The 23,646-nt window shown below is 44.2% G+C and overlaps 1 protein-coding gene across 10 annotated transcripts in view; it reads right to left on the bottom strand.

The window, feature by feature from the left end:
• LOC112225608 (1-phosphatidylinositol 3-phosphate 5-kinase) overlaps window positions 1–23,646 on the bottom strand; it is a 38,198-nt gene that overhangs the window by 1,756 nt on the left and 12,796 nt on the right. For 9 of the 10 annotated variants that reach the window (XM_042306608.1, XM_042306609.1, XM_042306614.1 and 6 more), the window contains 33 exons: window positions 20,219–20,357; window positions 19,769–19,926; window positions 19,439–19,550; window positions 19,088–19,235; window positions 16,674–16,841; window positions 16,362–16,421; window positions 16,058–16,187; window positions 15,534–15,714; window positions 15,198–15,272; window positions 14,975–15,082; window positions 14,736–14,876; window positions 12,312–12,438; window positions 11,371–12,035; window positions 11,086–11,247; window positions 10,456–10,818; window positions 10,076–10,176; window positions 9,849–9,920; window positions 9,541–9,712; window positions 6,023–6,201; window positions 5,745–5,858; window positions 5,428–5,536; window positions 5,113–5,267; window positions 4,272–4,362; window positions 4,106–4,166; window positions 3,873–4,010; window positions 3,639–3,759; window positions 3,144–3,239; window positions 2,952–3,035; window positions 2,759–2,859; window positions 2,578–2,637; window positions 2,276–2,452; window positions 2,047–2,150; window positions 27–224 (listed from right to left, as the gene is read on the bottom strand). In XM_042306608.1, the coding sequence (XP_042162542.1) occupies window positions 27–224; window positions 2,047–2,150; window positions 2,276–2,452; window positions 2,578–2,637; window positions 2,759–2,859; window positions 2,952–3,035; window positions 3,144–3,239; window positions 3,639–3,759; window positions 3,873–4,010; window positions 4,106–4,166; window positions 4,272–4,362; window positions 5,113–5,267; window positions 5,428–5,536; window positions 5,745–5,858; window positions 6,023–6,201; window positions 9,541–9,712; window positions 9,849–9,920; window positions 10,076–10,176; window positions 10,456–10,818; window positions 11,086–11,247; window positions 11,371–12,035; window positions 12,312–12,438; window positions 14,736–14,876; window positions 14,975–15,082; window positions 15,198–15,272; window positions 15,534–15,714; window positions 16,058–16,187; window positions 16,362–16,421; window positions 16,674–16,841; window positions 19,088–19,235; window positions 19,439–19,550; window positions 19,769–19,926; window positions 20,219–20,357 (4,870 nt within the window). Of the gene's footprint in view, window positions 1–26; window positions 225–2,046; window positions 2,151–2,275; window positions 2,453–2,577; window positions 2,638–2,758; window positions 2,860–2,951; window positions 3,036–3,143; window positions 3,240–3,638; window positions 3,760–3,872; window positions 4,011–4,105; window positions 4,167–4,271; window positions 4,363–5,112; window positions 5,268–5,427; window positions 5,537–5,744; window positions 5,859–6,022; window positions 6,202–8,715; window positions 8,843–9,540; window positions 9,713–9,848; window positions 9,921–10,075; window positions 10,177–10,455; window positions 10,819–11,085; window positions 11,248–11,370; window positions 12,036–12,311; window positions 12,439–14,735; window positions 14,877–14,974; window positions 15,083–15,197; window positions 15,273–15,533; window positions 15,715–16,057; window positions 16,188–16,361; window positions 16,422–16,673; window positions 16,842–19,087; window positions 19,236–19,438; window positions 19,551–19,768; window positions 19,927–20,218; window positions 20,358–23,646 lie in introns of those variants that run through there. The other variant, XM_042306615.1, reaches the window with a different exon arrangement.

The raw sequence follows: 23,646 nt of genomic DNA, 5'->3' as shown, positions 1-23,646 counted from the left end.
CCCTGCTAGACTAGCGCCATGCTCACCTCACAGCTCTCCTTCCCAGACTCGGTCTTGACGTTGCGGTTCCTCAGAGAACCCTTGAGGTCGAACACCTGGGCCATCTTCCTGCCATAGAACAGGTTCTCCATGACAAGAAGGTCCAGCTTCTTCTCAGAGTTGTTCTGGGAGTTCTTGTAGCCGATCCGGTACACACCCAGGATCTTAGCCAGGGCAGTGGGCCGCTGTGGGACAAACTGGGTTTAGGACAGGACTGTGTTGCAATAACCAGCCATACCAACGGCAAGAACACAGCTCATTGACATTTTTTACACCAATGAGACCAGCTTTTCTTTTTCAAGGGAGCCCTGCATATACAATGTCATAGAACTAAGAAATCTAACAATATAAAACAAGTACAATATGTTTAATAAAATTGGATTTCCTCAAATTAAATGAATCTTTATACATGTATTACTTAAAAAGCAAGGCCAAGCACAGCAAACCAACTCTATATATACACACATTACCAAAAGTATGTGGACACCTGCTCGTCGACCATCTCATTCCAAAATCATGGGCATTAATATGGAGTTGGTCCCCCCTTTGCTGCCCCAACATCCTCCACTCTTCTGAGAAGGCTTTCCAGTAGATGTTGGAACATTGCTGAGGGGACTTGCTTCCACTCAGCCATAAGAGCATTAGTGAGGTCAGCACGGATGTTGGGTGATTAGTCCTGGCTCGCAGTCTGCATTCCAATTCATCCCAAAGGTGTTCGATGGAGTTGAGGTCAGGGCTCTGTGCAGGCCAGTCAAGTTCTTCCACACCGATCGACAAATCCTTTCTGTATGGACCTCGCTTAGTGCACGGGGGTGTTGTCATGCTGAAACAGGAAAGGGCCGTCCGCAAACTGTTGCCACAAAGTTGAAAGCACAGAATTGTCTAGAATGTCATTGTATGCTGTAGCATTAAGATTTCCCTTCACTGGAACTAAGGGGCCTAACACGAACCATGAAAAACAGTCCCAGACCATTATTCCTCCTCCACCAAACTTTACAGTTGACACTATGCATTGGGGCAGGTAGAGTTCTCCTGGCATCCGCCAAACCCAGATTAATTCGTCGGACTGCCAGATGGTCAAGCGTGATTCATCACTCCAGAGAACGCGTTTCCACTGTTCCAATGGAAGTAAGCTTTACACCACTCCAGCCGACGCGTGGCAATCTTAGACTTGTGCACGGCTGCACTCGGCAGTCTAGTTCTGTGAGCTTGTGTGGCCTACCACTTCGCGGCTGAGGCATTGTTGCTCCTAGACGTTTCCACTTCACAATAACAGCACTGACAGTTGACCGGGGAAGTTCTAGCAGGGTAGAAATTTGACAAACTGACTTGGAAAGGTGGCATCCTATGATGGTGCCACGTTGAAAGTCAGAGCTCTTCAGTAAGGACATTCTACTGCCAATGTTTGTCTATGGAGATTGGAAGGCTGTGTGCTCGATTTTATATACCTGTCAGCAACGGGTGTGGCTGAAATACCCGAATCCACTAAATGAAAGTGGTGTCTACATACACTATATACAAAAGTATCATCTATTTAAGTTCATTTAACTTTATTTGTGCTAGACCTGAAGCCAGATGCGTAGCGCAGTTAGCCGGGGGTACTGCAGTTAGCCGGGGGTACTGCAGTTAGCCGGGGGTACTGCAGTTAGCCGGGGTACTGCAGTTAGCCGGGGTACTGCAGTTAGCCGGGGTACTGCAGTTAGCCGGGGTACTGCAGTTAGCCGGGGTACTGCAGTTAGCGGGGTACTGCAGTTAGCCGGGGTACTGCAGTTAGCCGGGGTACTGCAGTTAGCCGGGGTACTGCAGTTAGCCGGGGTACTGCAGTTAGCCGGGGTACTGCAGTTAGTCGGGGTACTGCAGTTAGCCGGGGGTACTGCAGTTAGCCGGGGGTACTGCAGTTAGCCGGGGGTACTGCAGTTAGCCGGGGGTACTGCAGTTAGCCGGGGGTACTGCAGTTAGCCGGGGGTACTGCAGTTAGCCGGGGGTACTGCAGTTAGCGTAGTTTACCTTCTGCTGCACGGCTCCAGTGATGTAGGTGAAGTAGTGAGGGGCAAAGTCCAGGAAGGACTGAACCTCTAGTCTGGGCATCTGCTTCAGAATGTATCGGTCATCTGAGGGAGGGTAAAGATACACAGTGAGGTACAACAGACATATTTAAAATGGAGTCTCTTGACCTCAAATGGGACCTGGTAAATAGAAGTTACAAATAAAATATGGCTCTGGTGTAGCCAGTCACCTTCGGTGGCATAGAAGACGGCCCCAGACTTGCCACCGCGGGCCTGCCAGTTGACACAGTGGGACAGCGAGCGAACAAAGTCATCCTCCGTACTCTCCATTATTTCCGCTCTCATCTTGTGGAACTCCTCAGCATAGTAGATCCTACAGTAGAACTTAGCGTTGGCATCAGAGAACTCTGCAGGGGAGACAGAATGAGATGGATTACGGACTAGGCCGTATGCTTATTATTGAGAGGAAGTTTGCAGGCTAAGAGGTGATGCCATTCCAAAGGGAAATCCAATGAGAAATGCATTTACTCACGTAATTCAATATGAGGGTTTCCTGTTGACTTCTTATGGTTGTCTCCTATGTCTGCGTCTTCTGTTCAGAGCAAAAGAAAAACATGCTAGGAGCTCCAGAAACATTACATACTACATCAGAACAGAGCTAAACTGATTTTCTAGCACCCCCCCACTCATGTTGCCCCTTGACCACTACTCACTAAGAGGCTCAGAGTCCATGCTGCTGCGGCCCAGACCCATCTGGGAGGAGGCGGTCTCGTTGGGCTTGGCTGGGCTGTTCTTGACCCGGCTCTCTCCAGAGCTGCACACAGACAAGATAGGATTATACTTCAGATCACACACACACACACACACACACACACACTTGACATCTGCAGGAGCAGTGTGGTATACCTGGTGGACAGGGTGGTGTCCTCGCCTCCTGTCTTCAATGTTGTCTTCCACAGTTCATCCAGAGTACTCTTATACTCCTTACAGCTAGAGGGCAGAGGTCATTCAAATATCATTAGAACAACAAAATACACGTTTGAACCGAAAAGTCAGGCATGTGAAGAGACTGGAGAAGAGTTGGACAGGAGCTGTTACCTGAGAGCGAATGAGATGATGGAGCTGGGTTCTCTCTCACACACGGCGATGGGCACTCTCTCATGCTCATACATCAGGTAATGCTTGTCTGGTTCACTGACGAACAACGGACACAACAACGTCACAAAACATACAATACACTCTTTATTGATCCATTATATTAGGATATTTTTCATTTGGGCTTTCACAGTGCCCAGTCTCGACACACAACATGGCAGCACAGGGTCACCCACAGAGCAGAGCAGTGCCCTGGAGCAGGTTAGTGGTTAAGTGCCTTGCTCAAGTGCACACCGGCAGTATGTGGCACCTGAGATATTGATGATTTTTCCAGTCGACACTAGGATTCAAGCTAAACATTACAACAAAGTAAGAAAATGAACAGGGCTCAATATAGTATGGGCATTTACATCAAATTCTATCTTATTTGGCTGATCATGCAACAATTTATACTACAAGCCAAAAGCCTATTCAGAGATAAAGTCATAATGTACACACAATGGGAATGGGATAGAGTTGTAACTGTTGCCTGGCATCAGGTTGGCTAGAATGGCCTTCATGGTGGACTTCTCTTTCACCTGGCTGTCATTGGAGCCCAACAGGTGTCCATCAAACACATCTAGGAGACAGCGAGAATGAATTTAAGGACAGGAGTGGTCTGTATTTTGATACGCACTGTAGATCCAGAGAAAGAACAGGAAGCTAATGGGGGGGTTGTGTGTGTGTGTTCACCCTCTGGGATGCTGACGGAATCCTGGTCAGGAAAGCAGGGTCCAGACGAGAGGGGTTCTGAGCCTGGCTCCCCTGGTGACGGTAACGCTAGCAATGACGACCCCCAGCTTGAGGGCATGGCAGTGAGGTGACGATCCTCTGTCCATCAAATAACAGACACGCCCATCAACTACAGTCCACCAATGAGAGAAGTAGTATAGCATTCTGACTGAAAGCTGAACCAATCCCCTTACCTTTGTCAACATTTTGTACTAAAGGGGAGGGGTTGCGTGGAGAGGACTCCAGAGCACTTGGCTGTCAAACAAAAGAAACATTCCTTACTTTCTGATACACTAATTGCTTATCATATACTAAGCACTTCCAATCATCTGAATTGTATCAGGAATCTGTTGCACTGACCTTGCTGTCGTCTGTCTGTCGGTGTCTCCCAGGGCTGGCTGGGACAGACAGACGCTTCCTGCCCTTCTCCTGCTGGAACAGGTCCTGCAGCCTGGAGGTTACATGGTTCAACAAATCCATTCTTAGAAAGATCTCCCAATGACATCAATCATTTCTCTTTTCTTCTCTCTCGGCACTGTTGGGAAGGGTCCTTCAGTAAGCGTTTCACTGTTAGTCTAAGCAGGTAACTAATAAAATGGGTTTCACATCAGAATCTAAGTTAGAATTCAGCCCTAGGCTCCAATTTTATGGACACAGATGAAGAGATTCAACCATTAAAAGTACTTCTTAGTCAAAGACTAGGCTTGATCTGTGTCTAGGAAACTGCCCCTAAAAGTTTAAACATTAACAGCTGCTCTGAGTTCAGTGTTCTCACCATAGAAATAAGAATGAATAGAAAAAGGCATCTCCATTCAAGTCAATGATGGCACAATGGGTGGGCTGGCAGCCATTTTGAGAGTACCCATGCCGGGAAGTAAAAGGGCTGGCAGCCATTTTGAGAGTACCCATGCCGGGAAGTAAAAGCCTTAAGTTTACCCTTCAATCCGTGCTGTGATTTGTTGAGTCAAATCAAATGACATTACAAAAAAGACATTCAATTGCATGAGCCACATCAGTTAGCATCATTTGAATGAACATTCTACATTACCATGGCAATCGAGCATCAGTTGATAGAACATTTCAAAATATCATGGACATTTTGGCATCACAATACCAGGCAGACATTGTGAGTGTACCAGTCAATAGGCAGGGTCAGAGTGTCCAAGCCCGTTCTATTCATTCTTATTTCTATGGTTCTCACCTGCTGTTCCAGGACTGCAGTGTTTCACACAGGCTCTGTTTCTTCACTACCACTGATTCCAGTACAGTCTGGAGCTGCTGGGGGGAGTCACTACCACAAGCCTGGAGACGAGCCTGCAGCTTCTCTATCCAGCTGTGCAGATCTGCCTCCTCCATCTGAACACGCACACAAACAAAACGGATGGAAAACATGTGTTTGATACCGTTCCATTCCAGCCAGTCCAATGAGCCCGTCCTCCGACGTAGAGCGACACCAGCCTCCACTGCACTATACATACTATACACAGTGGTCCCGCCCTTTGGAGGAACAACCTACATCTTTCTGTGCAAACAGGTCCTCCATCTTCTGCTCGCGTGTCTTGCTGAAGGTGTCCGTCTTCAGGGAGGTGAGGCGGTCATCTATGGCCAGGTACACCTGAGTCACCCTGACAAGAGGGACAGAATGGAAAAGGACTGGTTAGAAATAGATTATTCAGACTCCTAGCCTGGTCCCAGATCTGTTTGTGCGATCTTGCCAACTACTATGGTTATTGTCAGAGGACAATAACCATAGGAGTCGGCTATGCAGAACAAACAGATCTGGGATCAGGCAAGTTAAGGTCATGGTAGACAGACAACAGGTAGACCAGTTACCTCTGTGAGAAGTCCTTGAGGTCCTGCTGCATCTGGCTCTTGGAGGGCCCCTGGTTCCTGATGAAGATCTTAGGAGGAGGGAGGCAGACCTCTAGCAGTCTCACTGAGATGTAGCTGGTGGTTAGACAATTACAATGGCATGATGGGCATATACATTTTACCACACTAACTATAGTGATTTTTTTGTTCTGGTATTTAGAGGTCATTTGAAGATGTAGTGAGAATGGTAAATTATGTATGGCTGGATAGAAGTCAAAGCCCTGGCCTGTGTTTCCCACCTGAAGGAGGCCACCATCTGGTTATAGGAGAAGTACTGATGGTAGTCATGGTGGATGGAGTGGCCACAGGGCTCAGCATTAGCCCTCCTGGTATACTGGTGACCATAGAACCTCAGCTCCAGGTACTTAGCAAAGGACATGGACCACGAGTCATTAGACAGGGGCACCACAGGAGTCACCTACAGAGAGAGTAGAAGTGAGTAGAGTAGGAGAATATAATAGAAGTGTAAATTAGAGTAGAAGAGAGTGTAGCAGGAGTAGAATAGAGTATAAGAGAGTAGAGTAGCATAGCAAATAGTAGAGTAGAAGAGTAAAGCAGAGGAGAGTGGAGTATGAAGAGAGTAGAGTAGAGTAAAGTATGAAAAGAGTATAGCAGAGTAAAGAAAAGTATAGTAGGCCGGTAAAGCAGAGTAGGAATGAGGAGGAAGGTATAGTAGGAGAGTAGAGTAGAGCATAGAGTAGGAGAGTAGTGTAGAAGAGAGTATAGTAGAGTGTAAAATAAAGTATAGAGGAGAGAGTAGAAGTAAATTATAGTATCGTAGAAGAGAGTAGGAGAGTAAAGTAAGATAGTAGAGTAGAAGAGAGTAAAGTAAGATAGTAGAGTAGAAGAGTAAAGTAAGATAGTAGAGTAGAAGAGAGTAAATTATAGTATAGTAGGAGAGTAAAGTAAGATAGTAGAGTAGAAGAGTAAATTATAGTATAGTACGAGAGTAAAGTAAGATAGTAGAGTAGAAGAGAGTAAATTATAGTATAGTAGGAGAGTAAAGTACGATAGTAGAGTAGAAGAGAGTAAAGTACGATAGTAGAGTAGGAGAGTAAATTATAGTATAGTAGAGTAGAGTAGAAGAGAGTAAATTATAGTATAGTAGGAGAGTAAAGTACGATAGTAGAGTAGAAGAGAGTAAAGTACGATAGTAGAGTAGGAGAGTAAATTATAGTATAGTAGAGTAGAGTAAGATAGTAGAGTAGAAGAGAGTAAATTATAGTATAGTAGAGTAGGAGAGAGTAAAGTAAGATAGTAGAGTAGGAGAGTAAAGTAAGATAGTAGAGTAGAAGAGAGTAAATTATAGTATAGTAGAGTAGGAGAGAGTAAAGTAAGATAGTAGAGTAGGAGAGTAAAGTACGATAGTAGAGAAGAAGAGTAAAGTACGATAGTAGAGTAGGAGAGTAAATTATAGTATAGTAGAGTAGAGTAGAAGAGAGTAAATTATAGTATAGTAGGAGAGTAAAGTACGATAGTAGAGTAGAAGAGAGTAAAGTACGATAGTAGAGTAGGAGAGTAAATTATAGTATAGTAGAGTAAAGTAAGATAGTAGAGTAGAAGAGAGTAAATTATAGTATAGTAGAGTAGGAGAGAGTAAAGTAAGATAGTAGAGAAGAAGAGTAAAGTACGATAGTAGAGTAGAAGAGAGTAAATTATAGTATAGTAGAGTAGAAGAGAGTAAAGTAAGAGAGTAGAAGAGAGTAAATTATAGTAGGGGAGTATAGTACAGTAGGAGAGTAGAGTAGAATATGGTACAGTAAAGTATAATATAGAGTAGCATAGAAGAGAGTAGAGTAAAATAAAGTATAGAGTAGGATAAATTATAGTATAGTAGAAGAGCATAAAGTAGGATAGTAGTAGGAGAGAGTAGAGTAGAGTAAAGAGTAGAGTAAATTATAGTTTTGAAGAGTAAAGAGTAGGAGAGTAGAGAAGAATAGTACAGAGTAGACTAGAGTATAGTACAGTAGGAGAGTAAAGTAGAATAGGAGAGTAGAATAGGAGAGTAAAGTATAGAGTAGAAGAGTAAATTATAGTAGGGGAGTATAGTACAGTAGAATAGGAGAGTCGAATAGTAGAGTAAAGTATAGAGTAGGAGAGTAGAAGAGTACATTAAAGTAGGGAGGTATAGTACAGTAGGAGAGTAGAATAGTAAATTATAGTAAGGGAGTATAGTACAGTAGAAGAGTAAATTATAGTAGGGGAGTATAGTAGAGTTGAATAGAATAGTAGAGTAAAGTATAGAGTAGAAGAGTACATTATAGTAAGGGAGTATAGTACAGTAGGAGAGTGGAATAGGAGAGTAGAGTAAAAGAGTATAGTAGAGAAGAGCGTAGAGTAGAATAAAATAGAATAGAAGTAAATGATAGTAGAGTAAAGTAGGAGGGTACAATAGAGTAAAGTAAAGAGTAGAAGAGTATAGTAGAGTAGGAGTAGAGTAGAAGAAAGTAGCATATACGAGTATAGAGAGTAGAAGAGAGTAAAGTATAGTAGAGTAGAAGAGAGTAGGGGTGGAGTAGGAAATAGAATAGAGTATAGTAAAGGAAAGTATAGTAGAAGAGTGTAAAGTAGAGGAGAGTAGAGTATGATAGTAGAGTAGATCTGCTTAGCTTCAATCTCTCACAGCTTTGATCCTTGTATTCTACTCTCTTCTACTATAATTTACTCTCTCCTACTCTACTATAGTATAGTAGAAGAGAGTATAGTAGAGTAGAAAATAATAGAGTAGGATATTATAGTAGAGTAGAATAGTAAATTATAGTAGGAGAGTAAATGAGTAGGAGTAGATTATATAGTAGAAGAGTAAATTATACTATAGTAGGAGTAGAGTAGGAGTATAGTAGAGTAAAATAGTATAGTAGAGTAGAAGAGGGTACAGTAAAGTATAATATAGAGTAGAAGAGAAGAAAGTAAATTATAGTAGAAGAGTAAAGTATAGTAAGAGAGTAGAATTAGAGTAGGATAGTAGAGTAGGAGGGTAGAGTATAGTATAAGATAGTAGAGTACAAGAAAGTATAGCAGCATAGATGAGAGCAAAGTATAGTAGAAGAGAGTATCAACTAGTATAATATAGTGGAGTATGAAGAGAGTATCAATTAGTATAATATAGTATAGTGGAGTATGAAGAGTATAGTAGAAAACAGTATAGTAGAGTAAATACAGGTATAGTAGGAGAGTAAAGTAGAGTAGGAGAGAGACTAGTATGAGTAGAGTAAAGTATAGTCTGCTTATCTTCAATCTCACACAGCGTTGATCCTTGTATTCTACTCTATATTTTACTCTACTACTATAATTTACTATTTTCTACTATAGGAGTATAGTAGAGAAGAGAGTAGAGTATAGAGTCTGCTTAGCTTCAATCTCACAGCTTTGATCCTTGTATTCTACTCTACTCTCCTACTCTAGAGTAAAATAAAGTATAGAGTAGAGAAGTACATTATAGTAGAGTAGAAGAGAGTAGAGTAGGCGAGTAGGAGAGAGTAAAGTATAGTATAGTAGTAGAGTAAAATATAGTAGAGTAGAAGAGATTTTAGAGTAAAGTAGAGTAGAAGAGAGTATAGTAGAGTAGAATACAAGGATCAACGCTATGTGAGAGATTGAAGCTAAGCAGACCTGGACAGCAGCTTTATGCTCTAGCCAAGAACTGGCTGATTAGCAAGCATTTGATTTGTTGAACTCGGGCTGCTAGCTATAGAGCAAGTCCTGGGGGTAGTCATGAAATAGATAAGGAAACACACCGATTAAAAAGTTACAGTACCTGTTTGCATATGCGGCACCAGGAGTAGTTGAGGATGGTGTGTTGGTATCCAGGCACAGGAGACTCCAGCTCCTTCAGTACGATCTGAACACAGCCACTGCCATGGACAAACCGCCGCACATGGTGCACCATGGGAGTCTCACAGAACATACTGGGGCATTGATAGGACGGCCTGTAAAACACACACACACACGAAGAGGTGCTTCATTGAGCTAGATTTTTATTACATCAGTGACAACCAAATGGATGTAAAAGGTTTTATTGTAAATTCGCTAACACAATTTGTCTGGTTCAGATTTCCCCCTCACCTGAAACAGTATCTCTCCAGGAATATTCCTAGTGTGAGGTCGTTCTTTCCGTAGAACTCCATCGTGACCATCCTGTTGAGAACAAATAAGTACTTGTGAATAGCTGACCTTTTAAAATTCAGTCAGTTGGTCTTTCACAGCTGGTACACAACAACACTTCTGTTGCACCTAAGGGGATAAATAAAGTAGTATTGAATTGAAGACCACCAAGGTTGGGTGGGGTTTACCAGGGACTGACGCAAGGGTTGGGGGCGTTGTTGGACTGGGCAGAGGAGCTGCTGAACAGAACACAGAGTCTCTGATGGTTCACTGGGTTCAGGCAGTCCAGCTGAAACACATAAGTAATGGTGGTCAACGACAGCATAAAAACAGCACATAATGCCTTACAATCCAATAAACCACTTCTCTTCAGCCCTGACTTAATATCTCTGGAGAGTGAGGGAAGTGGTGAGCTGTCATCAGTAGCACATTGATCAGTAAACTAGCACTGGTTAAGGGAGATTTTAAGATAGATAGTTATTCCATTACAAACAAACTCCAGATACATCAGTGAGACTGTTGGAGATCTGCGCCATCTACCTCCTATATTGTGATGTGTCCTAACTACCTTGGAGGCCCAGGTCATGTCGTTCTGTCCCCCTGGCTTCTCCTCCTCACTATCAGCCTTGACGGGGTGCTTGGACGGCAGAGCCTCCCGGACCGGTGGCTGGGCGAAGGGGTCTGCCTCCTCCTGTCGGAGTCGGCCTCCTTGGGCACGGTAGTCTGCCAGCATCTTGGCCAAGTCCTGGCTGCTGCCCAGATGCTCTGCGATGCGGGCACTGGTAAGGCGGTGGGAGGGTAACACCTGGATGGGTCGAGGGCCTCCGTTGGCCATGCCTCCACCTGATGGGGTGGAGTCTTTGAGGAGTTGTCGCTTACGTCGACCGTCTAGTTCTTTGAAGTCCTTGTTGAGCAGTGGGGAGAGGTACACCTGCACGAGGCGCTACTATGTTACATCTCAAATATGAAAATATCTTATTGATCATTCGCCCAGCACGTAAGTGTTATGAGATGGCATCTTGCGTAAGCATGACTACCATGTTTTGTAGACATCTTCACTATGACCAACGATGTACTGAGTACAGAGGAATTGATGGTTACATAAACAGATTATCGGATATTCTATTGTACATTACAGAACAAAAAAAATAAAGGTTGAAAAACATTCAATAAATACAGTCAATGTAAACAAACAGACCTGTTGAGGAAAGTAGTCTCTGCTGGGGCAGCGTAGGCCAGCGGGGGAGAGGAGGAAGGGCTCTCTGAAAGTGATGAAGGGGGAGACACACAGGATGATGTCCTTTAGCTCCTGTTTGAAGCCTGCCGTCAGCGTCCTGAGATGGTCGTCCGTCGAGGCCACCTGCTCGGTGACAGAACAGTCAAGGATATCGTTGGACACTCTTGGAGGACAATGGAAGTCGTTTTAAAAATGCTTTTTTATTATAAAAACCAATGTGTTTCTGCATGTAGCCTTAATCCTCACCTGCTCTGTGACAAACAGCCCTGTGTCATCATGCAGGGGGTCTCTGAACAGCCTGGGGGCCGTCTCCGAAGCAGAGCTCTCCTCCTGCGACTCACCCCTCCCCAGAACCCCTGACCCGCTCCGCCCCTCAGTCTCCTCCCCCTGCTCCAGCCCAATCTCATCTGTTAACTCCTCCAGGTCATCAATGAGGTAGGGTGGTGGCGGCGCCAGGGGATTGGACAACGGCGTGGAGGTCATGACCTCTGCTGACTCTATCCCCTCGGCCACCAGGGAGGATGAGGAGGACAGGAGTTGGTTCTTGGCAACTTTGACAACCTCGACATCTTTAGGCGAGGAGGATTCCGATACAGAATTCTCCTCCTCGTCCCCTAGCACAGTCTCTCCTCCCTGGAAGAGGGTGCTCTGGTCGGTCTCATTCTCCTGGCTCTCCTCGACGGTAGCGCTCTCCAGGAGACAGGGGAAGCTGGTCTTGGCCAGGCTGGGAGGCATGGCAAACTCATCCATGAGGAAGGATATCTCTAGCTGGGAGTGGTAGGCCACACACACCATGAGGATGATGATCTCTTTAACCCTGGCCAGCTCGTACTCAGACGCCCCGCGAAGCTTTATGGTACAGCCTAGCTGGGGAGAGCAGCCCTCAAAGAACATCAGAGTCTTCAACTCATCTGTCACAGAGAAGGGAAAGAGGAGAACACATTACATAGTTGTGCTGTGGCACTCAGGACAGTCAGAATGAGCATGTAGATCCATCTAGTCTAGGCTGGAGGACGTTGTGAATGAAAGCACCTGGTTGCAGTGTGTTGGTTTCATGTGTTGGATTATTTAAGTGAAATAAGTGTTATGAACGGCTTCCAACATCTAAGGTAAAGAGATTTAAAAATGTAGATATGTAAGATGTACACTAAAAGCAGCATGTTGAGGGCAGAGTAGTTTCCACTCACTGTTGGCCAGCTGGAAGGAGTGTAGGTAGAACTTTTGGCAGGTTCCCAGCCGAGGCTTGGTGAGCAGCTGGTCCATGAACATGACCAGGTCCCCCTGGGTCATATGACTCACCCTGTCCAAGACTTGCTGCAGAGAACCAGAGGTGGGGAAGAGAGACTGAGGGCAGGAACGGCTAATAGACAGTTGAACGGATTAAGCAGAAGAACGGGCTAACATGGCAACAGACACCATCATAAAGAGTAGTGAAACACTAGCTGCAGTATCCCATGGGGGTGGGGGGGTTACTGTGGCCCTGGCGGCACAAAATAAAAGGTCTGACTGCTCAGAGACGCTTGGGAAAATGGTCACAACGGTGGACTAGCGTGTGTGTTTCAGGGGAGCGGGGTGTATCTGAGCTCCACGAGCAAGGACTTGACACTGGTTAAGCAAATCTCCCCATTCTTGCTAAATGTTGCATTCCTTCTCAAACAGCTACAACTGTATATGCGAGTTTGTCCCGGAGATTAGAGTAACTGTTCAACATTCTAGCTTGTGGTTGTTTGTGGGGAAGGTGAGTATGTATCCCACATCTGTTGCTAAGGGGTAATGATGTTAGGGACAGTATTGGATGAATCACAATAATTGTTTGCCAAAAAATTGGATTTTTGTAATGTCAGTCCTGGTTATAGTTAACAATCTTTCCATTAAAGTGCCTACATTATTTGTTAATTCAGATAAAAATCTTGCATATGTATATTTTTTAAATAACAGTATACTATACAAATCAGGGTGAGGGTGTTGGAAATGCTTTTGGCAGTTAATCTGCTGCTGTTCTGTGGGTGGCACTGTCTGCTCTTTTCATTAAAGGATGGGTCCCTAGGATCCAGCTGGACAGGGGTGGTCTGCCAGTCACTGAGGGGGGTTTTAGCGCTTGGAATATAATAAAACTATTCTTCATCCAGGATGGAAATTTTTATTTGGAGAACAATTGGAGGTTTACTCAGTAGCCGTGCAAATATCATGGTACAGCTATATGGACACGCAATCATTATGGTACTTTTTAAATGGTAAGGTTACAAACATTATGATACAAGTTTCAATTCTATCTCATTATGGTAAATGGTGAAATAAATATAGCCAGTTATAATTGTAATGGCTTAGCAGATAAGAAAAGACAAAATCAGTTATTACCTGGCTAAAAGAGAAGGAATACTTATTTTCCACCATAATTTGCAAATAAATTTATTAAAAATCCTACAATGTGATTCTCTGGATTTTTTTTCTTCATTGTGTCCGTCATAGTTGAAGTGTACCTATGATGAAAAATTACAGGCCTCTCATCTTTTTAAGTGGGAGAACTTGCACAATTGGTGGCGGACTAAATACTTTTTTGCCCCACTGTATGTAGATATTCCATGAAAAAAAAAAGTCCTTCAGTAGTGGTTTCTTTGCAGCAATTCGACCATGAAAGCCTGATTCCCGCAGTTGATGTTGAGATGTGTCTGTTACTTGAACTCTGTGAAGCATTTATTTGGTCTGCAATTTCTTAGGCTGGTAACTTTAATAAACTTATCCTCTGCAGCAGAGGTAACTCTGGGTCTTCCTTTCCTGTAGCGGTCCTCATGAGAGCCAGTTTCATCATAGCGCTGGATGGTTTTTGCAACTGCACTTGAAGAAACTTTAAAAGTTTTGAAATGTTCCATATTGACTGACATTCATGTCTTCAAGTAATAGACTGTCGTTTCGATTATTTGAGCTGCTCTTGCCATAATATGGACTTGGTCTTTTACCAAATAGGGCTAATTTCAGTATATACCACCCCTAATGTACCTTGTCACAACACAACTGATTGGCTCAAACGCATTAAGGACAGAAATTTCACAAATTAACAAGGCACACCTGTTAATTGAAATGCATTCCAGGTGACCACCTCATGGAAGCTAGTTGAGAGAATGCCAAGTGTGTGAAAAGCTGCCATCAAGGCAAAGGGTGGCTACTTTGAATAATCTGAAATATTTTTTGAATTGTTTAACACTCTTTTGGTTACTACATGATTCCATTTCGTTTTTTCATCGTTTTGATGTCTTCACTATTATTCTACAATGTACAAGATAGTAGAAATAAAGAAGAACCCTTGAATGAGTAGATGTGCCCAAACTTTTGACTGGTACTGTGTATGTGTGTAAAAATATATATGATTGTAAATGATGCAGTCAATTACATTGATAGAACCCAAATCTATTTGCAAAAAAATGTAATAAAAATAAACTAACAAAAGCTACACAAGTAAGATGTTCTTAAGCTTGCTAAAGGTGGGTTTAGAAACAACCCAGGCTAGTCTAGCTAGTACAGAGAGCTAGAGAGATGGCAGGGTAGTACCAACTGGTTTGACATTGATAACACCAGTTAATCATTTTTTACTAGCAGTACAGAGAGCTACTGACCGGTTTGACGTTGATAACCAGTGTGATGCCGTGCTCCAGCAGCATGTCCTGAGCGATACGAGACACGGTCTTCTCCACCAGCACCAGGTTGGGACGCACGTCCACTATACGCTGAACATAGTTCTTCAGAAACTCATGCTCCTGGGTAAACAAAGACACTGACAAAGATTACATTTTCTTTTTCTTAATTGCTAGAAATTGTGGATGGGTGCTAGCAAATGAATGACTAACAGGCTGACCTGAAGCACAATGGGGTCAATGCAGGTGAACTTGGTCTCCTCTCTGTAGAGATACTCTATAGAACACTTCAGAAGCAGGATCTTGGGGTTCTTGATGTACGAGTTCATCTAAAATATGATCAAATTGTACTTTATTGAGTTCACAGACAAGCACTAAACTGCGTCCCTCTGACTGTGTTTACAGGGAGAGATGGTAGCTGTTACATAAGAGAAGGGAACTTACTTTTTTGTGAGCAATGTTCTTGGTACAGACAAAGCCATTCACTACCGCAGAGTCAAACTTCTTCCCTCCAGGAATCTAAAAAACAACAAACCCCCCCACCCCCAGAAAGAATTAAGTTTAAAAAGACAGCCATTTTGGTCACCCATCAGTCTACTCCTGCAGTATGTGCAGTCTAAGTAAAGCCAAATGACAAAGACCTGATTCAGAGTTGAAAGAAATGCAGGCAACGCAGACTTTTGCGTGAATCGTTCATTGAGGTCAATATGGAGACTTGCAAGGAAAGTCAAGTTAATCAACCAGATCTCAAGTTAGAATAGAGCACTGTCAGCGAGGTACCTTCTTGACGTGAACCAGTTGTCTGATGTCCATGTCATCATCACAACTGCGAACGTCCGGCCGCACCGTCTGCACTACCTGCCTCACCACGGGAACGATGATGTCACGCCAGGAGAGGCACAGGGACTCGCTGTACAGCAGCTGCTGCAGCAGCGCCATCATGTGGCTGTGGTTGGCAGAGCTGCGGAGGGGGAGAGAAGTTAGCCGTTTTCTTTGCAAGAGAAAACAGCTGTTTTTTGGCCAGTATAACATGTGAAGTCACCAGCTAAAAATGTTTACATACCACCATAGAACACTAATTCATACTGAGAGATCTCTGCTTCATCTAAAGAATGACTTATATGTTCAGTTCCAATTCTACTTCAATTTTAGTAGGCTAGAGACTAGTCTTTACATTCCAAACCTCCCACTTCACTAGTGCCTCGCATTTCCTGTACTCACATACATATTTAATTAACAAAAAAAAAGGTTGGACAAAGATTTGAGTTACTTTCAAACCTCTAAAGTTGTCCGACAGTACTCACAGAAGCCTCTCCATGGCCTCCTTCTCTCCATTCTCCTCTCTGAGCTGGTCCAGGGAGCTGTGGTGCCAGCCCAGAGGAGTGAACAGCACCTCGTTAGCTTTCTCCTCCACACGACGGTTAAACAGGGACTCTGCAGCACACAGAGAGCGATAGCTTGGGTTACAGCTACAGTACATTAGGTTCAGTACCAACTGCTTGTCCAATAGAAAGAATACACAGCTTCTCAAGAGTTAAAGTGTACCAACTGCAAAAATAAAATATCCATAATGAAGCCAGACTACACTAGTAAGTGGGGAGTTCTTACCTTTGATGAAAGCGTCACTGATGGAGATATTCTGTCCTCCGTCCTCTGAGACCAGGTACTCTGATACAGGAGAGAGAAAGAGGAGAAACGCATAAACACACAACTCCACCTTCCATAAACGTATAAGAGTTATGGGAACTGGCTGAGCAAACAAATAGGTTAAGTTCCTCTTTGTATGCTATTGCAGATTTAGGTGAATCGATCAAAATAAACGTCTATGTTTAGGCGTTTTCTTTCAGCAAGACATTCTAGTGAAGAGGGATAGGACTGTCCCTGTTCAGGGTGGAACAGTGTGTGTTTGTTGCTCCATACCTTTCTGCTCCCTGGGGAGCGGTGGTACATGGGGGTACTTGGACTGTTTCTTGATGTGGAAGTTGACGTTGTCCTGCTCCATATTGAGGTTGATGGAAGCAGCAGAGTCACTGTCCACCGCTGACTGGAAACTACTGACTGACGTCCTCTTACTGGGGTTGGATGAGTCTGACGAGGGGGAGGGGGGGTGCATTGATTGATTGATTGATTGATTGATTGATTGATTGTTAGATCTTTATTTGCACATTAAAAACATGTCATTTGTCTTGTTGATGCATAGCAGCATGGAGGGGGAGTACACACTAGTTATATAGTTCAAGAGCTCAGTAGTAAGAGAAATACTAAGAAAAATCTCAGAGACATTACAAAGAGTCAACTACCTATTGTTTACTCTCAATATTAAAGGCTTAGTGCAGTCAAAAATGTGATTTACCTGTCTTTTATATACAGTTGAAGTCAGAAGTTTACATACACTTAGGTTGGAGTCATTAAAACTTGTTTTTCAACCACTCCACAAATTTCTCGCTAACAAACTGTAGTTTTGGCAAGTCGGTTAAGACATCTACTTTGTGCATGACACAAGTCATTGTTCCAACAATTGTTTAGACAGATTATTTCACTTTTAATTCACCATATCACAAATCCAGTGGGTCAGAAGTTTACATACATAAGTTGACTGTGCCTTTAAGCAGCTTGTAAAATTCCAGAAAATTATGTCATGGCTTTAGATGCTTCTGATAGGCTAATTGACATCAAATTTGAGTCAATTGGAGGTGTACCTGCAGATGTATTTCAAGGCCTACCTTCAAACTCAGTGCTTCTTTGCTTGACATCATGGGAAAATCAAAAGAAATCAGCCAAGACCTCAGAAAAGAAATTGGAGACCTCCACAATTTCAAAACGCCTGAAGGTACCACGCTCATCTGTACAAACAATAGTACGTATAAAAGTATAAACACCATGGGACCACGCAGCTGTCATACTGCTCAGGAAGGAGAAGCGTTCTGTCTCCTAGAGATGAATGTACTTTGGTGCAAAAAGTCAATCCCAGAACAACAGCAAAGGACCTTGTGAAGATCCTGGAGGAAACGGGTACAAAAGTATCTAAATCCACAGTAAAACTAGTCCTGTATCGACATAACCTGAAAGGCCACTCAGCAAGGAAGAAGCCACGGCTCCAAAACCGACATAAAAAAGCCAGACTACAGTTTGCAACTGCACATGGGGACAAAGATGTCCTCTGGTCTGATGAAACAAAAATAGAACTGTTTGGCCATAATGACCATTTATGTTTGGAGGAAAAAGGGGCATGCTTGCAAGCCGAAGAACACCATCCCAACTGTGAAGCACGGGTGCTTTGCTGCATTGCTGTAGGAGGGACTGGTACATTTCACAAAATATATGGCATCATGAGGGAGGAAAATTATGTGGATATATTGAAACAACATCTCAAGACATCGGTAAGGAAGTTAAAGCTTGGTCTCAAATGGGTCTTCCAAATTATGACCCCAAGCAGTTATGGCTTAAGGACAACAAAGTCAAGGTATTGGAGTGGCCATCACAAAGCCCTGACCTCAATCACATAGAAAATGTGTGGACAGAACTGAAAAAGGGTGTGTGAGCAAGGAGGCCTACAAACCTGACTCAGTTACACCAGCTCTGTCAGGAGGAATGGACCAAAATTCACCCAACTTGGGAAGCTGGTGGAAGGCTACCTGAAACATTTGACCCAAGTTAAACAATTTAAAGGCAATGCTACCAAATCTAATTGAGTGTATGTAAACTTCTGACCCACTGGGAATGTGATGAAATAAATAAAAGCTCAAATCAATCACTCTACTATTCTATTCTTACATTTCACATTCTTAAAATAAAGTGGTGTCCTAACTGACCTAAAACAGAGAATTATTACTAGTATTAAATGTCAGGAATTGTGAAAAACTGAGTTTAAATGTATTTGGCTAAGGTGTATGTAAACTTCCGACTTCAGATGTATATTTCCACACTGAGGATGGAAATGATGATTATGCCCTTTTAGTGTGACCGCTGTTTGAAAGACTGCCTGACATTTCAGCCTGTTTTGATGGGGTTAACTTTTGGCCTGCCTGCTGACATCACCAGGCGATACATTTGTTAATAGACCAATAAGAAAGAGTTCCAAACCGCTCTGCCAATAACAGCTAGTTCAGTTTTCCCCTCCCCACTCAGACAGTCCAAGCTAAATTCTTGCTTTATGACCATTTGAATTGAAAACTATCACAGTAAAGTACTTCACTGTTACCCAGAAATGATTTGATATTGAGAAGAAAATGGCTGCCTTGGACCTTTAAGAAGAAAGCAGGCATAGACATGATGCTGGTTGTTGTAATGTTTAGCCTGAGGGCTAAAGTCACAAGGCATGCTGGGATACATACTGGCCTTGACATAGTCATTCTCGTCAGCCACCTGGTCTGTGTCACTGTCACAAAACTTGATGTCTTTGAACCAGGAGGGTTCTGAGTGTCCCTCCAGAGAGTTGACACTGTCACTGTCAGGAGACGGGGTCTCAGAGAACTCTGTGCTCTGAAGAGAAGACAGAACATCATGATCATCATCCTCACAATCACCCTCTTAATTGAAGTGTGGTGAGCTTTTAGTGCCGTTCGGCTGCAGTGGCATCACTGCTGCACAAAGTTGTTGGAGGAGTGGCTACATGTAATAAACCAAGTGGCTATAGGGAGAAGTAGGCAGACTCGTCCCCTTATTCCCACAAAACAGTATCTCACCTGGAGGGGGCGATAGAGAGCGTACTCATCCCTGAACAGCTGGTCGTGGTGAGTGACACAGTCCAACCAACGACCGTCTACCACAGCCTGACCAATGGCTATCGCCTGGGCCCTGCAAGAGTATGAGTGAGTGAGACAGACAGACAGAGCGAGAGAAAGATGGAAGGGCGAGCGAGAGTGGAGGAGTGAGCAAGATGGAAGAGCAAGAAAGATGGAAGAGTGAGAGATGTAGGCAAGAGAGAAAACATTTTCTAACTCATGTAATCTCTTCTTTCTACAATATCGTTATTCAGACATCAGTCAGGTAGCCATGATACAGTATGTCTATACCTGGTGGAGATGGTTCCACTCCTCAGCAGCCAGTTGACCAGCTCCTTCCCCACAATGCAGTTGGGGTATGTACGGAGCCAATAGCGGTGGTCCTGGAACTCCATGCCAGTACTGTTGTTACAAATCTTCTTCCACAGGTCTTTGAGCTGGGACGAGTCCTACATGTCATGAAAGTCAGTCAGTGAAAAATCTGTTTTTATTGTATGCTTTGCCAACAATGGAGTGTAAATATACAGACAGGGCTAGAAATAAAATAGAGGGAGAGCGTAAGGACAAGATGGAGAGAGGGAGAGCGTAAGGACAAGATGGAGAGAGGGAGAGCGTAAGGACAAGATGGAGAGAGGGAGAGCGTAAGGACAAGATGGAGAGGGAGAGAGTGAGAGAAAGGGATACAGAGATGGATAGAAGGGGAAAGAGGAAAGTAAAGAAAGAGATAGATAGAATCCTTACCAGCAGTATCTTCCTCTCCTCTTCACTGTGGTCAGATTTGGGCATGGTCCTACTGGTCTGGGGGCTCACTGAGCTGTCATAGGAGGGCAACATGGAGGAGCCAGACGGGTCCAGGGACAGGTTGGTCACACTGGCTGACCTGGATATGACAGGGATGGCATTACAGGACCTGCAGGGCATTCTGCACCCTATTTCTCTGAGTATGTGTGTGTGCATGTGGGGGAGAAACCTTGAACTTCGCATTCCAAAATCATAGGCATTAACATGGGTTTGGTCGCCCCTTGCTGCTATAACAGCCTCCACTCTTCTGGGAAGGCTTTCCACGAGATGTTGGAACATTTCTGCAAGGACTTGCTTCCATTCAGCCACAAGAGCATTAGTGAGGTCGGCACTGATTTTGTTGGGTAATGAGGCCTGGCTCGCAGTCGGCGCTCTAATTTATCCTAAAGCTGTTCAATGGGGTTGAGGTCAGGGCTCTGTGCAGGGCAGTCAAGTTCTTCCTCACCGATCTCGACAAACCATTTCTGTATGGAACTCGCCTTGTGCACAACCGTCATGCTGAAACAGGAAAGGGCCTTCCTCAAACTGTTGCCACAAAGTTGGAACCGCAGAATTGTCTAATCAAATCAAATCAAATTTTATTTGTCACATACACATGGTTAGCAGATGTTAATGCGAGTGTAGCGAAATGCTTGTGCTTCTAGTTCCGACAACTAGAATGTCATTGTATGCTGTAGCGTTAAGATGTCCCTTCACTGGAACTAAGGGGCCGAGCTCAAACCATGAAAAACAGCCTGACCATTTTTCCTCCTCCATCAAACTTTACAGTTGGCACTATGCATTGGGACAGGCAGCATTCTTCTGGCATCCACCAAACCCAGATTCGTTCGTCGGACTGCCAAATGGTGAAGTGTGATTCATCACACCAGAGATTGTGTTTACACTGCTCCAGAGTTCAATGGCGGCGAGCTTTACACCACTCCAGCCGACGCTTGGCATCCCACATGGTGATCTCACACGGAACCCAAACCGGCTGCGCGTGTGCACCATCGTGCGCTATCGTGCATAAATGTATTTTGTCCCCCTACACTAAACGCGATCACGACACGCAGGTTAAAATATCAAAACAAACTCTGAACCAATGGCATTAATTTGGGGACAGGTCGAAAAGCATTAAACATGTACGGCAATTTAGCTAGTTAGCTTGCACTTGCTAGCTAATTTGTCCTATTTAGCTAGCTTGCTGTTGCTAGCTAATTTGTCCTGGGATATAAACATTGAGTTGTCATTTTACCTGAAATGCACAAGGTCCTCTACTCCGACAATTAATCCACACATAAAACCGACAACTGAATCGTTTCTTGTCATCTCTCCTCCTTCCAGGCTTTTTCATCTTTGAACTTATATGGCGATCGCATCTACACTTTCATAGTATTACCACAAAAACTGGCAAAACAATTTGTCTTTCAATCACCCACGTGGGTATAACCAATGAGGAGATGTCACGTGGGTACCTACTTCTATAAACCAATGAGGAGATGGGAGAGGCAGGACTTGCAGCCGGCATCCCCAGCCGCGCCCTCAGAGCATGCGCAGACCAGCTGGCCGGTGTGTTTACGGACATATTCAATCAATCCCTATACCAGTCTGCTGTTCCCACATGCTTCAAGAGGGCCACCATTGTTCCTGTTCCCAAGAAAGCTAAGGTAACTGAGCTAAACGACTACCGCCCCGTAGCACTCACTTCCGTCATCATGAAGTGCTTTGAGAGACTAGTCAAGGACCATATCACCTCCACCCTACCTGACACCCTAGACCCACTCCAATTTGCTTACCGCCCAAATAGGTCCACAGACGATGCAATCTCAACCACACTGCACACTGCCCTAACCCGTCTGGACAAGAGGAATACCTATGTGAGAATGCTGTTCATCGACTACAGCTCGGCATTCAACACCATAGTACCCTCCAAGCTCGTCATCAAGCTCGAGACCCTGGGTCTCGACCCCGCCCTGTGCAACTGGGTACTGGACTTCCTGACGGGCCGCCCCAGGTGGTGAGGGTAGGCAACAACATCTCCTCCCCGCTGATCCTCAACACTGGGGCCCCACAAGGGTGCGTTCTGAGCCCTCTCCTGTACTCCCTGTTCACCCACGACTGCGTGGCCACGCACGCCTCCAACTCAATCATCAAGTTTGCGGACGACACAACAGTGGTAGGCTTGATTACCAACAACGACGAGACGGCCTACAGGGAGGAGGTGAGGGCCCTCGGAGTGTGGTGTCAGGAAAATAACCTCACACTCAACGTCAACAAAACTAAGGAGATGATTGTGGACTTCAGGAAACAGCAGAGGGAACACCCCCTATCCACATCGATGGAACAGTAGTGGAGAGGGTAGCAAGTTTTAAGTTCCTCGGCATACACATCACAGACAAACTGAATTGGTCCACTCACACAGACAGCATCGTGAAGAAGGCGCAGCAGCGCCTCTTCAACCTCAGGAGGCTGAAGAAATTCGGCTTGTCACCAAAAGCACTCACAAACTTCTACAGATGCACAATCGAGAGCATCCTGGCGGGCTGTATCACCGCCTGGTATGGCAACTGCTCCGCCCTCAACCGTAAGGCTCGCCAGAGGGTAGTGAGGTCTGCACAACGCATCACCGGGGGCAAACTACCTGCCCTCCAGGACACCTACACCACCCGATGTTACAGGAAGGCCATAAAGATCATCAAGGACATCAACCACCCGAGCCACTGCCTGTTCACCCCGCTGTCATCCAGAAGGCGAGGTCAGTACAGGTGCATCAAAGCTGGGACCGAGAGACTGAAAAACAGCTTCTATCTCAAGGTCATCAGACTGTTAAACAGCCACCACTAACATTGAGTGGCTGCTGCCAACACACTGACACTGACACTGACTCAACTCCAGCCACTTTAATAATGGGAACTGATGGGAAATTATGTAAATATATCACTAGCCACTTTAAACAATGCTACCTTATATAATGTTACTTACCCTACATTATTCATCTCATATGCATACGTATATACTGTACTCTATATCATCGACTGCATCCTTATGTAATACATGTATCACTAGCCACTTTAACTATGCCACTTTGTTTACATACTCATCTCATATGTATATACTGTACTCGATACCATCTACTGTATCTTGCCTATGCTGCTCTGTACCATCACTCATTCATATATCCTTATGTACATATACTTTATCCCCTTACACTGTGTATAAGACAGTAGTTTTGGAATTGTTAGTTAGATTACTTGTTGGTTATTACTGCACTGTCGGAACTAGAAGCACAAGCATTTCGCTACACTCGCATTAACATCTGCTAACCATGTGTATGTGACAAATAAAATTTGATTTGATTTTGATTTGATCTGAGTCAGATATAGAAAGGA

Source organism: Oncorhynchus tshawytscha, linkage group LG26, assembly GCF_018296145.1.
Source record: "Oncorhynchus tshawytscha isolate Ot180627B linkage group LG26, Otsh_v2.0, whole genome shotgun sequence".
NCBI classification, from domain to species: Eukaryota; Metazoa; Chordata; class Actinopteri; order Salmoniformes; family Salmonidae; genus Oncorhynchus; species Oncorhynchus tshawytscha.
This window is presented reverse-complemented; position numbering and strand designations above follow the sequence as displayed.